We start from the raw sequence: 14,660 nt of genomic DNA, 5'->3' as shown, positions 1-14,660 counted from the left end.
GCCTTGGTGATAGAAATGACGCTGGAGATCACATGATACAATTTTACAAGACCAATGACTTCTTCATTGAAAATACCTTTTTTCCAAAAAACATAAATGGCAGCTAGACACATGGACCTCACCAGATGGAATACACAGGAATCAGACTGATTACGTTTGTAGAAAGAGGTGATAGAGAAGATCAGTATCTTCAGCCAAAACAAGGCCAAGAGCTGACTGTGGACCAGACCATCAATTGCTCAAGTTCAAGTTGAAGCTGAGGAAAATTAAAACAAGTCCAGGAAGGCCAAAATATGACCTTGAGTATATTCCACCTGAATTTAGAGAACATCTGAAGAACAGATTGAACACCAGTGACAGAAGACCAGATGAGTTATGGGATGACATCAAGAACATCACACATGAAGAAAGCAAAAGGTCATTAAAAAGACAGGATAGGAAGAAAAGACCAAAATGGATGTCAGAAGAGACCCTGAAAGTTGCTCTTGAATGGAAAGCAGCTAAAGCGAAAAGGAAGAAATGTTTAAATAAAAGAGTTGAACAGAAGATTTCAAAGGGCAGCTCGAAAAGTCAAAGTAAAGTATTATGATGAAATGTGCAAAGACCTGGAGTTAGAAAACCAAAGAGAAGAACATGCTCGGCATTTCTCAAGCTGAAAGAACTGAAGAAAAAAATTCAAGCTTCGAGTTGCAGTATTGAAGGATTCTATGGGCAAAATACTGAATGATGTAGGAAGCATCAAAAGAAAATAGAAGAAATACACAGAGTCACTGTATCAAAAAGAATTGGTTGATGTTCAACTATTTCAGGTGGTAGCATATGATCATGAACCAATGCTATGGAAGGAAAAAGTTGAAGCTACACTGAAGGACTTGGTGAAAAACAAGGTCCCAGGAATTCACAGAATACCCATTGAGATGTTTCAACAAACGGATGCTGTGCTGGAGGCACTCACTTGGTTATGCCAAGAGATTTGGAAGACAGCTACCTGGCCAACTGACTGGAAGAAATCCTTATTTGTATCCATTCCAAAGAGAGGTGATCCCACAGAAAGTGGGAATTATAAAACAATATCATTAATATCACACGTAATTAAAATCTTGCTGAACATCATTCAAAAATGGTTGTAGCAGCATATTGACAGAGAGCTTCCAGAAATGCAAGCTGGATTCAGAAGAGGACATGGAACGAGGGATATCCCTGCTGATGTCAGATGGATCTCGGCTCAAAGCAAAGAATACCAGAAAGATGTTTATGTATGTTTTATTGACTATACAAAAGCATTCTATTGTGTGGATCACAACAAATTATGGATAGCATTGAGAAGAATAGGAATTCCAGAATACTTGATTGTGCTCATGAGGAACCTGTACATAGACCAGAAGACTGTTGTTCAAACAGAACAAGGAGATACTGCATGGTTTAAAAGCAGGAAGGGAGTGTGTCAGGGTTGTATCCTTTCATCATATTTATCCAATCTGTATGCTGAGCAAATAATCCGAGAAGCTGGACTATATGAAGAATATGGCATCAGGATTAGAGGAAGACTCATTAACAACCTACGATATGCAGATGACACAACTTTGCTTGCTGAAAGTAAAGATGACTTGAAGTCTTCTTTACTTTCTTTGAACTTACTGGTGAAGATTAAAGACTGCTGTCTGCAGCATGGATTACACCTCAACATAAAGAAAACAAAAGTCTTCACAACTAGGCCAATAAGCAGAATCACAATAAATGGAGAAAAGATTGAAGTTGTCAAAGATTTCATATTACTTGGTTCCACAATCAGCACCAATGGAAGCAGCAGTCAAGACATGTATTCCAGTGGGCAAATCTGCTGCAAAAGACCTCTTTAAAGTGCTGAAGAGCAAAGATGTCTCTTTGAAGACCAAGGTGCACCTAACCCAAGCCATAGTATTTTCAATCGCCTCATATGGATGTGCAAACTCAACAATGAATAAGGAAGACCCGAGAATTGATTCCTTTGGGTTGTGGTGTTGGCGAAGAATCCTAAAAATACCATGGACTGCCAGGAGAATGAACAAATCTGTCCTGGAAGGAGTGCAGCTGGAATGCTCCTTAGAAGCAAGAATGGCCAGACTTCATCTCACCTACTTTGGTCTTGTGGTGAGAAGAGACCAGTCCCTAGAAAAGATACCATGCTTGGTAAAGTGGCGGGTCGGTGAAAAAGGGGAAGGCCCTCAACGAGACGGACAACACAGGGACTGCAATGACGAGCTCAAGTGCAGCAGGGGTTGTGAGACCGGTGCAGGCCTGGGCAGGGTTTCGTCCTATTGTACATAAGGTCCCTATGAATTGGAATTGATTTGACAGCACCTAATAGGAACGACAGCATGGATTATAAGGAAGACACTGCAAATTCAACTTAAAAGAAGACAAAAAGCTACCAAGACCGACCCAGAAAAGCCCCTCACAGAGGAGGCCTTTACAAAATGACGTCAACGACAGCCTTCTCTCATCTTCCCTTGTAAGAAAATGGGGGGAAATGTGTCGTCTTTGAAAAAGCCCCAGATGCCAGTTTCTCAGCTGGGTGGGGAAGAGGTGTGGGTGAAAATGCAGACTTCTGACGGGAGCACCCTGTGCCCCTCTCTGCCGTGCGGATCTCTTGCCTGTATCACAGTGAACCACGTTACAGACCACGGAGAGGGCTCATGCACCCATCTCATGCTGACCTTGTGGTGGGTGGAGGGTGAGCGTTACTGTTCTCATTACAGGGGACACACAGGCGAACTGTAGACTGTTAGGGTAACAAGGGCCCTCAGACACTGTCCAGCCCGAGCCCCCTTTTTACAACCATGGCAACAGATACTGCCGCTATATGAAGGCCTACCCCAGCATGAACCCCCACCCCCTCATGCCATTGCTTTCAACCACCTGGCGTTCCCTCCTGTTCACAACCCAGCTGCAAGCGGCATAAAAGAGCCCTAGACGGGGATCGGACGCACCATCTCCTCTTTATAAGCCACGTGGCCTCAGGCAGGTGTGTTCCTTTCCTATCGGGGCTGTTCTGGTGGGATAGTGCCTAAGGCTTCTAACCAGAGGCTGGCAGTTCAAACCCACCAGCCACTCCTCAGAAGGAAGGTTGGGCAATCTATTTCTGTAGTGATACTGGTTCGGAAACCCAAGGAGGGGTCGCTGTGAGTCAGAAACGACTTGATGGCAGTTGAGTTTGGTTTTTTTTTTTTTTGGTTTTTACTGGCTGTAACAGATTATCACAGACCTAGTGGTTTTAAGCAGTGCAAACTTGTCATGTACAGTTCTGGAGGTCACAAGCCTCAAACGGGCCTCACTGGTTAAGGCTGCCTTCTGCCTGGAGGTTCCAGGGAGAACAGGTGTCTTGCCTTTTCCGGCTTCCACAGGCCACCTGTATTGTCCTGGGGCCTGTCCTCTGTCTGCGAAGCCGCAATGCCGCCTGGGTCTTTCCCAGCTCACCTCTGCCTCTGCCCCTTCCGCTTCGGTCTTCCTGTTTACCTGCGATTAGGCCGGACCCACCTGCGCCGAGGGTCGTCTTTTCATCTCAGGGTCGGCCGGTCAGCAGCCTTCAATGCGTGTGCAGCTGTGCTCTCCCCTCATCATGTGACAGCACAGTCACAGGAGCCAGGGACGAGGACACGGCCATGATGTGGGGGCTGGTGTTTGGCCACGTACCGTCCCCGGGGATACACAAGCTGCTGGACCTACCTCACAGCCACAGTGGGATCCAGTGAGAAATGGGTAAAATGTGTCCATTTTGTGATGTGTTACAGAAGCATAAGGAATGGTTCATATGCTTGGGTGTTCACTGAAAGGTTGGTGCTTCGAGTTCACCCTGAGGCATCTCAGAAGAAACACCTGACAATGTACTTCCAAATCAGCCAGCTGCTGACAGAACAGTGCAGGACTGACACCCGTGGGACCACCAGGCGCCAGGATCACACCGACAGGCCAGTGCAGGACGGTTCAGCTCTGACACCCATAGGACCACCAGGCGCCAGGATCGCACGGACAGTGCAGTGCAGGACTGACACCCACGGGACCACGAGGCGCCAGGATCGCACGGACAGTGCAGTGCAGGACTGACACCCACGGGACCACGAGGCGCCAGGATCGCACGGACAGTGCAGAGCAGGACTGACACCCACGGGACCACCAGGCGCCAGGATCAACCTGACAGCATCTGGTGACTGGCTGTCAGTCAGTGGTGTCCAGTAATCCTAAATAGACAAGCCACTCACCAAAATCCAGCTCGTGGCCTCATGATCGGACGGGCCCCCCCGCACCTGGACAGCCATGTTGACGTGGTCTCCAGGCAACTCCTCCAGCTGCTGGGTGCCCTCGGGAGACTGGGTGACCTATAGGGGCAGAAGCAGGGGAGGATTAGAAAAAGCATTTCTCCATCAGGAGCACCCCGCAGACACCCTCACCATCCGCGTCCCCCCACGGACACAAAGGCCTGTGGCGGTTCTTGGGCCGTCGCTTCAGGCTCACAGCGCCCCCTACCGGACAGGATGGAACCGCCCCATTTGATTTTCTAGGCCATAATCTTTACAGGAGGAGATTGCCAAGTCTTTTCTCCTGCAGAGCCGCTGGTGGGTTTGAACCACCAACCCTTCAGTTGGCAGCCAAGCACTTAACGACTGCACCACCAGGGGTCCTTCCCAAAACTCAAAACTCCAGCACCTCCATGGACATGACTTGAGTCTCTTCTTAATCACAAAAGCGTGTACAGAGCACCGCCTGGTGCGAAGGTTGAACACTCCCAAATTGCTGCAGGAGTTCAGAATCCCAGGGCCCTCCCGGGGCTAAGATAAGGGATCATAACATACACGGAAATCCACTTCAGTCACTCAAACGGACATGCGGGAAGACCTATGTTTGCAATAGTCCTGGGCGTCTACACCAGCTCTTTAGTGAAGGAGTGTCTAACTTTATTGCTGCTGAGTAGGCTGGACAAACAGAACTTTCTGGGCACCTAAGTGATCAAGGGAGCAAACAGCAAGAAAAGAATGCAGTGTCCCCGCTTCTGATGAGCTCAAAAGTAAAAGTTTCAGGGTATACACCAGGAAGCAGGAGTACATATAAGGTATCTGTCTTTAGTCCTCTCACCCACATACGAACACACTTAAGAGGGAAAAAAAAAACCATTTACTACCCATGTCTGTTTCCCCCCTCTCTCTCTCTCTCACACACACACACGTGTGCACATGCTCACTCATGGGTTCTTGGATAGAAGTACCTTCCTCCACGTGACGACCGGGGCAGGCACAGCCCTCACCTCACAGGACAGGTACACCTGTGCCCCTGTGATGTTGTGAACACTCCGGGGTGGGATGACGACCACAGGAGCTGGGAGAAGAAGACAGTGAACACAGCCTTCACCCTGCCAGGATCTGAGCACCCCGTCAGCCTAAAACTGCCCTGACTGTTGGGACATCCAATGTCAGAGACGAGTTTCACACTGTCACCACGTAAAGCCAACCGCCCGGCCCTGCAGTGGTGAGGCCGCGGCAGGGAGGAAGGCCTCCCTCACAGGGAACGTACTCCTGACCAGGGAATCGCAGGGGAGGGTGTTCCCAAGACCTGGAAGGTGCCTCCAGGTTTCCCAATCCGCCACCTGTTTGACCAACAGAATAATGGGGTCCAAGGTTGTTGTTGTTGTTGTTGTTGTTATGTGCCATCGAGTCGCCCCGACTCATAGCGACCCCTCCTTGGGTTTCCGAGGCAGTATCACTACGGAAGTAGGACTGCCCGACCAGGCAATTTCCTGAAGTCTCCTCACCGCCCTCCCAGCGCTCTGCCCTTGACCTGGCTGCCAGCTGCTCAGTCTCCACTCAGCGCGGCCGCAGCACCCCGAGGGGCTGGTGCCATTTCACCAACAGCAGTCTCCCAGCAGAGGGGCTTCTCTCCTCCCATGTGGAGGGGGTTTCACAGAACAAGGCTGGCAGGGCAGCTGCACCCACCCTGGGCGGGGACCCCTGTGGTCCATCCCAACGCCCGTTTGCCTTTCACAGATGCACTGAGTCCATGGACAGTCCTCCCACCCCATCCACACCTCCCCCTCCGGGGCAGATGGACGTGGGAGGCAGTAAATGGACTGAGGACTGACCTGGTGAACTGGGCTGCAGGAGAGGGAGGGTGTGGGCTCTCCGGACGGGACCAACGGGCACCCAGTTCAGAATCTTTGTTTCCACCTCTCGCTGGGCCCGCATCTGCCCCACGCACATTGGGACCAGCAGCGTCCAGTCCAGGCGCCTTTGCCTGGCACGCAGGGTCCCACTGTACACGCCCACACGGCCCCACCTTCCCTCTGCCTGGATGCACCCCGCCGTCCCCTACCTCTGCCTCCCCAGTGGACAGCTCAGCTATGCTGCAAAGCCTCATCCAGGAACAGGTGGTCTGCACCTCTAATCTCTGAGTCCCAGCCTGCCGTGCAGCCCAGATGCTGACCCTGTCTCACCTGGCACTAGACTCAGGCGCTCAGGGCACCCTGGCAGCCAGCTCCACGGTGTCCCGCGGAAGGCGCGGTGGAAGGCCTGGCAGAGGAAACGCTCTCGGGTTGGTTTCCCTCATCTGTGAAAGGCGGACAACTCAGGGTGCTGAGCTGCTCCGACGGTGCAACGAGGGGAACGTGAAGGGCCAAGTGTGGCGGTGGAGCCAGGACAGGACGCTGAGCCAGACGGCTGGATGACACAGCACGTGACTGACAAATTTATCCCTGGGCCGTCAAGCTGCGGGGCCTGCAACTCTGGGGGCTTTGCCTGGTGATTCAAGGACATCTCTGCTGCCCTGCACAGGCCTGTCCTGGACAGGAAACGGGCCATTGCCACCGAGGCTGGGCTGCCATCAAAAAGGGGAGCAAAGGACAGGGAGACAGAAGGAAGAAGGGACAGTGCCAAACTGCACCCAAACCCACAGGAGCTGAGGGCCGAACAAATGAGGCTAGTCGTACCCCTCCAGACAGACTGGGAAGCCAACCCCCCCAAGCTGGTGTGCCCAGAACATCTCAGAAATTATCTTAGAGCCAGAGTCTCAAATTGGAGAGCTCCTCTGACTGCCCAAGATCCTATGCCTAACCATCCGTCTCGCGCTCATCCAGCCTCCACTTGTTTGCCTCCAGTGACGTAGAGCTCACTACCTCTGGAGCCAGGCCCTTCCGTCCCTAGACGGCTGTTAGTGAGAAAGCTTATTCTTACATAGAGCTGAGACCCTCCTCCCTGGAACTCCCACCTGTTGAGCCCAGGGCTGTCCCCTGCAGCCCCACAGCCCCCTGGGTGCCCAGACAGCCCACCAGGAAGGGCGCCAGCTACAGAAGCTGCCCTCCCCAGCCCCCGGTTTCTCTCTTCCGCCTCCACCTGATCAGCCCCGCTCCATCCACTGTGCTCAGCTGACTGCTGCCAGTGGGCCAGGCCGCCGTCCCGCAGGTATAGCCCACTGCGCCCTGGTCTTAGACCTCTCACATCGCCCAATGGGCCCCAGCCTCGGCCTGACTGCCACCAGAATTGCAAAGCCCCTGCTGTCCTGCAGAAGCCCGTGTGCAATGCCAAAGACACTAATTTATTCACGCCCTGCCGCCGGCATCTCCTCGTCAACTGCACAGGGGCTGCCAGGCCTCCTCCACCCGAGCCCTCAGATGGCCGCTGTGGGAACAATCAGACCCGCGTTTTCCGCCAAAGCCCTCTCTGGACTCCAAAGGGACACTCAATCAACGTGTTTTACTTTCGCTCGTGTCAAGTCATAAATTTTAAATGAGATTTCAGAATCCCTTTCAAGCCGCCATGAATAAGCCAGCAAGTCACAATCCGTTCCTCTCCCTGCCATCCCCCTCCCTCTCTTTGAATAACTGCAATTAAGGAAACCTGCCAGGAAACCGAGTCTTTGTCACTGACGTCCTGGCAGAAAATAGCATTTCTTTTACAAAAGAGGCCCTGCTTTCGGTGTTAAAATGACATTTTACATTTCTGAATTGACATCCAGTAAAACGGACTCCCTTTGGTGTACACTCGGGCAGGTTTGACAAACGCAGAGCCGCGTAACCAGCATCCTAACCAAGACACAGAAGGGCGCTGTTATCGTGAAAAATTCCCGCGTGCTGCTCTTCACAATGATCCTTTGTGTGAACAGACCTGCTCTTAAATTTTCAACATTTTTGTCCACAGAGGCTCCTTACAATCAACAGTTACACTCGTGACGGGAATGACCATGGAAACACGGCCGACTAACACCTGCCAGTCTTGCCGTGTGGTGCACAGTCTGCTCTTGCCGGCAGGCCTTACCCTGGGGTCCCAGCCACCTTCCAGGTGGGGAGGCGAGCCAGGCTTGTTGCTGTTGTTGTTACGTGTCACCGAGTTGCCTTTCGAGTCATTTCGACCCCATGTGATGGAGCAGAACTGCCTCACAGGCTACAGTCTTCATGGGACCAGATCGCCAGGGCCCCCTCCCACAGAGCTGGGGGCTGGGTCGGAACCACCAACCTTTCGGTTAGCAGCTCAGCACTTAGCCATTGTGCCCTTTAGCCAGGGTCAGCCGGTCTGCAGCGGTGGGGCAAGGCTATGGACCCAAGCGTCTGCTCCAGGCCTGGCTCTCCCTAACCACCGCCCTACCCCACCATGCCTTCTCCTTAGAGGGCACGTCCCTGCATGGCATTCCTTTAATTCTCCCAGCAGCCCTGTGAGGTGATGCCTTTGGGTCCAGTTCACAGACGAGAACAAGGCTGAGAGAGCTGGAGTGCCCAACAGAGCTGGGACACAGACCCAGGTCCCCTGAGGCCATGAACTGCCACAGCACCTTAAAGGAATGCTTTTCTAGGTGGAATATTTATTGTCTGCATGGACTGCGTTCCACAGTGAGAGATCAGCTCTTTAGGGATGCACCCCCCAAGCGTCACACCCGGGGGACAGTTCTTGAGAAGGTGGGTGATGTATCCCTGAGCCGAGCAGGGCATTCCCAGCTGTGTGTCCCCAAGGCCACATGGACGCATGCCCCTCCATGCTCACCCCTGACCCCTCAGGCTGTTGTAGGGCACTGACCGAGAGGAGGTCAAGGTCCCTCACAAACTGTAAAGGCTTCCACTGAGGGCCACACTCAGCAGACCGTGCCACCCAAGGGCAACCTCCCTGAGCTACTCGCATGCCTGAGGCCCTCTGCTGGCCTCTGGTGACAGGGGCCAGCAGCTACCCCTGATTGGAGGCCCCAGGGGCCATCACCCGCAGCCCTCACGCCAGCCAGCCAGCACACAGTCTCACCTTGCTGTCTGAGGTCACAACGTTCCCAGCAGCACCAGGGCTTCAGGTCCTACCTGCCTTTGACAAGATGGGGGAGACCATGCGTGCAGACAGTTAACACACTCAGCTGCCAACCAAACACTGGCGGTTTGAGTCCAGCCAGAGGGGCTTCTGAAGAAAGGCCTGGTGACCTCCTTCTGAAGAGTCAGGCCTGAAAACCCCACGGAGCACGGCTCTCCTCTGACCGGATGGTGACAGGAGGGAGGGTGTCTCCCAGGCACTCCAGTCTCCCAAGGCCCCCATCATCTCTGTAGCTCTTCCTTGCCAAACACTTGCTCCCTTCTGTTGGTGTCAACAACAGTCCTGGAAGTGATGGGACAACATGGATCCACCCATCCAAGGGGTGACGGCAGGTAACACAAGTGTGCACTGTCCCGGGAGGCAGCACGGGGTGGGCCAAATAGGACCGAGGGAGACCCAGAGGCCTGGGGTCCGGGCACACCCCTCTGGAGCTGGGCAAGTTACTGCCACCTCCTTGGTGTGCAACAAATGAAGACACTGCCCACTGCCCCTGCTCCTCCGGGTGATGAGGGGTAAGAGATGTGACTGCGTGGTTAACTGTGCGACTCACGCCAATGAAGGAATCAACATGACTGTTACGGAGTGGGCAGCCCCGTCCCCCCACCCTGCAAACTACATTGGCCCTTGCAGGCTGGGATGACAGATGTTCCCAGATGCCTGTGAGATTTCTTTACAGTCAGTGGTGCCAGGGAAAGAAAGAATAACAAAAGTCATCCCCCAGGACCCCATCTGCTCCTGTTAAAAAGCACACAAGCACAGACTCCAATAATCAATGCAACGAACAGCCCTGATAATTTATGCTAATAGCCAGCCACTTTATGATGTGAAACAAGGAACCAAGGAAAGCTTAATCCTGCTCCCCGCAGCCTGTGCCTCAAAGCCCTCCCCAGCATGAAAGGCTTTTTTGCACACGAGGCCCCCTTCTTTGTCCCCCTCACAAGGTGGCCTTGGCGCCTCCCTGGTTACCTGGAAACACAGGCCCAGCACGGCCCCAGGCTTTCAAGCTGAGCTGGAATTCCAACCGTGGAGAATTCTCTAAGAACGGAGGATCTCAAGGCCCACGGAGCTGCGGGCACTGGCATGGACCCCGCTCCTTCCCAGTGCAGCATTCCGGACACGACACCTTGCTGTCTGCAGGGTGCCAGCCCCAGCCCCCCTGCCTGCGTTAACCCACCGTCCGGGGTGCACACACGCAGCAGCCCAGCCGATGAGAGCAACGACATTAACAGTAACAATACTACTGTTGTTGTTGTTGTTATTTGCCGTCGAGTCGGCCCCGACCAAAGACAATTCAAGAAGGCCACGCCGTCTTACAGGTGAGAAAGTGAACAGCCATTTAGCACAGAATGAAGTCCTGCCCTCAGCCTGGCATTTAAGGCCTGCGATAACCCTGCCCCAAACTCCTGCAGCCACCTCACTCGGCTCCCTTCAGGCTGGGGCTCCCACCCGGCCTCAGCCTAGATCTCCCCCATCTTTCGTTCCTCTCAGGAGCCTCCCCTTCTGTAGGATAACCCTACTCCTCTCAGGAGCCATCGTGGTGGTGGCGACTGTCATCAAGTTAGTCCCTGACTCAGGGGCTGGACCACTGTGACCCGCTGCTCCCATTGGCTGATGTTTGTGGAAGGAGAGCACCAGGCTTTCCTTCCTCGTCTGCAGTCTCCTGTGGGGCAGGCCAAGAGTCCCTGACCCACCAGGAGCCGTCGCCTGCTGCTAAATGGAAGGACAAGCTGCAGGGACAAACAGGAAGACGGGCTCAGACTGAGGAACCCTCAAGACTCAGGCTGTCACGCAAGTGCCGGTCAGTGGGCAGTCCCTCTGTAAGCAGACTGTCAGCAGGCTAGAAATGCGCGGTGCGCGTCTGAGAGGGACCACGAAGGCCCGGGCTGCAGGCCAGCTCAGGCAGGAGCCCACCATGTGGCCCTGGGGAATTTCCTTCTCCAGGCCTCGGGTGTCCCTTCTGTCAAATGGGACTGAGAGCTGGCCGGGCAGTTGTGACAATCGAGTCGGGAAACAGAAGCAAGCGTGACCTCCAGTGGGACAGAACGAGACACACAGCACAGAGGTCTTCAAGAGCTGTGTGCAGACGGAGTGATGACAGGCAGCCCCCGACTCACAACGCGTTTGAGTGAAGACAACTTCACAGTGGACCGTGAGAGTGTTTTTATGATCTGTGTCTTTTCTTTACGCATGGATGCACTAAAATATATCTGGAAGTTTCTGTGTGATGTTTCCAACCCCCAAAGCAAATAAAGACAGGCGTTATACAGACACTGATAATAAAAGGGGATCATAATTAAAACTCAAAAAAGGAGGTATTCGACGTACGTCAGAACCTTATGACGGACTCGTCGGAACAGAACCCTTTCGTGAGAACGGGACTAGCTGGACGCTCACTGCGAGGCATTTCGGGGTGTTTCGGAGCACAGGAGAAAAGGCCATCATTTGAGCCCCAATACTGTTTCCAAATGCCCCTCAGAGCGATGTGAGAAGACTTCCCAACACTGCATGGAAAGCTAATTAAAAGTTACCTCCACTAAAGGCAGGTGCTCGGGGCTCCTTGGGCTCGCTTACTGCGGAAGGAGGCCAGGAGGAGGGAGTTTATCACCAGCTGCCACTGCCCCTAGGCCTGTTTGCCTCCCACCAGGGCCCCCAGGCACGTTGTTAAAAAGAGCTCCCGCTGAGTCGTCTGAATGAAGCTCCTCGGCTAGGAGGAGCTGTCTGTCCACCCCTTTGTGTTTTAACCTGGCCACAAGAGCAGGGCACGCACAATGCCTCTCCGACAAGAAGCTGCAGGCAAACTGCGCCCAGCTCCGGGGCTGATGACCCAGATTCTGGCAGGAAGCTCAACTCCAGGAGGCCTCATGCCACTCACTAATGGGATAGTAGGCCGTTTGGCTGTGAGCATCTTTACCCCCGGGGCTGTGCCTGGGGGGCCTCCGAGCCCACAGATCAGAGTGGAGGAGCTGTCACACTTACTTGTCATTTGGTAATTTTCAGTGAATTAGGGGTGTGGGGTTTCCATCTGCCATCTGGCCTCACTGGGTAACCATGGCAACCACCATCTGCCCGACTTACAACTCTCAAGTCCTATCTGGAAAGAGCACTGGGAGCTGGCCAGGCTCTGCAGTCACCCTGGACACGTCCCCTGGTCTTCCTGGGTCTCAGTCCTCCCGTGCACTAAGAGATTTGGTCTACACGTCTTTAAGGTGTCTTTTTCCTGGAAACAGTAACACTCCAGGGAGACAGGATCTGAAACCAGGAGCGCGGTACACACTCTGGGGACTCAGGTATCCTGCATGCAGGCCTGAGAGTGGTGCCCGTCTGGAGACAAAGACAATGAACTGCTGAGGAAAGCGGATTGTAAAATGGGTTGCAACAGGAACAAAAAGGAGGAATGAGAGAGTGAACCATTTAAAGTCCACAGGCTGGACAACACGGTTCAAAGTGGAAGGGACCTAACACAGCTGCACAACAGGGCCCAGGCAGGGGAGGGACTGGCCCCAGTCACACAGGAGACGGGCAGCTCCACCTGAAGGACTAGCCAGCTCTCTCCTCCAATCAGGAATCACCAACACGACTTTCCTGGGCTCCTGGGCTCACGCTCCTCAGTGGGACATCAGTTGTTGTTTCTGCAGACAGGAAGTTCCTGCCCCATCTCCCAGACTCAGTACTACTACATCTACCTGGAAGGCTTAGGGGAAATAAAAGTAGATCCTTCTTAAGGGAAAACGTTCCAGTGAGCCAGGTTTGTGTAGCAAAGTCAACCATCACAGAGCCCAGCACCCTGGCAAAGGCCATCCCCACCCCTCGGCTTCCTAGATGGAGCTGAAGTCACTGCACTGACTTAGGTCATTAAGTCTAAACTAGGTGTCCAGGCCCCAGATGGAATCTTCTCTGGATGCCTGAAGCCCAGGCCCCAAGCCAGGCTCCCTTGGACTCACAGGGCTGCATGAACTCACCCTGAACTCTCTACTGCCCCCTACAGGCAGCTCAGACAGGAGCAGTTCTCCAAAACCTACCAGGCAGCCCACACTCATGCTTAGGGAACCAGCAAAACAGGGTGCTTAGCTGGACAGCCTTATGCTTAAGGTCCTTTGGTTTATTTTTGTTTGTTTTTAAAAATTACATATAAAAGGTAGGATGGGATGGCACCCAGACACAGCTTTATGGTAATGTTAAGTAAGCTTAAGTTTCTAGGCACCTAGAAATCAATTTAAAGAATTCAAAATTTTCTATTCCTATACTTATAGGAAGGAGCTCTGGTGGTGTAGCAGTTACAGCATTGGGCTGCTAACCCAAAGCCTTGCAGTTCAAACTCACCAGTCACTCCACAGGAGAAAAGGAGGCAGTCTGCTTCCATAAAGACTTCCAGCCTTGGGAACCCTGTGAGCCAGTTCTACTCTGTCCTAAAGAGTTACTATGAGGTGGAATCAACTGCATGGCAGTGGATTTGGGCTTGATTTACTTATAGTCAAACCAAACTCACTGCCCTGGAGTCAGATCCAACTCATAGCGATCCCTCCTTGTTTTCCCAGGGGGTACCACTACGGAAGTAGATTGCCCAGTCTTCCTTCCAAGGAGTGGCTGGTGGGTTTGAAGCACCAGCCTTCTGGTTAACAGTCAAATGCCTTAGGCACTACGCCACCAGAGCTCCTGAGTCCTTCCAAATTACATAAACTCCCTGGGACGTCCCTGATGGCACCATAACCTTTTCAGAGGTTAGGTCTCCAGACATCTTACAGATTCTGGGTGGGAACTCCCCCAGGTGCCCCAGCTGAACACCACACCTCAATCATTAATGTCCTGGTGCTGTGGCCTGGTGACTGCTGGGACCCAGTCTGGATCCTCTCGCATCCCCCTCCTCTTCCCTCTCTCCATTCAAACAGCCTGCCCCAGCCCAGGAACGAGTGGCGCCAGGCCGGTGCCCAGAGCCCACCCAGGGACACAGAATGGGTAAGACCTTGTGGAACTCCCCACCACCACAGGAACTCCTAGTCTCCATCGGGCACACGTCAGGCCTGAAAATAACTGCTCCAGCAGGAACTTACGAGTCACCCAAATTCTGCTGCTCCGTGGCAGGTGTCTCCAAGAGCTTGCTAAGGGAAGTTTTAGGATGGGGATTCCCCGGGCATGGAGGCCAAGTAGCAGTACCGCTCGTCAGGGTGAAAGCGACACCCAGGCAGCGCTGTCTACACCTGTGCGGTCCCCCTTCTCCACTCACCCGAGCCAGACTCACCGAACTCGCAGGGGCCGAAGCGCACCTTGTGCAGGTGGCCGAGGGGCACGCGAGGCGCGTGCCGGGCGCGCAGGCGCAGCGCGCAGACGCTGGGGTAGGAGCGGCCGTCGGAGCCGCAG

General features: G+C 53.5%; 1 protein-coding gene across 1 annotated transcript in view; it reads right to left on the bottom strand.

Moving 5' to 3' along the window:
* IGFBPL1 (insulin like growth factor binding protein like 1) overlaps nucleotides 1-14,659 on the bottom strand; it is a gene marked incomplete at its 5' end in the record, with an annotated part of 15,759 nt that extends 1,100 nt beyond the window's left edge. Inside the window, 3 exons of the mRNA XM_007946993.1 lie at nucleotides 4,239-4,355; nucleotides 5,240-5,349; nucleotides 14,542-14,659. Coding sequence (XP_007945184.1) covers nucleotides 4,239-4,355; nucleotides 5,240-5,349; nucleotides 14,542-14,659 — 345 coding nt within the window. The remainder of the gene's footprint in view (nucleotides 1-4,238; nucleotides 4,356-5,239; nucleotides 5,350-14,541) is intronic.
* Between the last annotated feature and the right edge of the window lies 1 nt (nucleotide 14,660).

This window comes from Orycteropus afer, unplaced genomic scaffold (assembly GCF_000298275.1).
Source record: "Orycteropus afer afer isolate SDZICR_OR568_19922 unplaced genomic scaffold, OryAfe1.0 scaffold00174, whole genome shotgun sequence".
NCBI classification, from domain to species: Eukaryota; Metazoa; Chordata; class Mammalia; order Tubulidentata; family Orycteropodidae; genus Orycteropus; species Orycteropus afer.
Note: the sequence above shows the minus strand (reverse complement) of the source record. Positions and strands in the feature narration are given on the sequence as shown.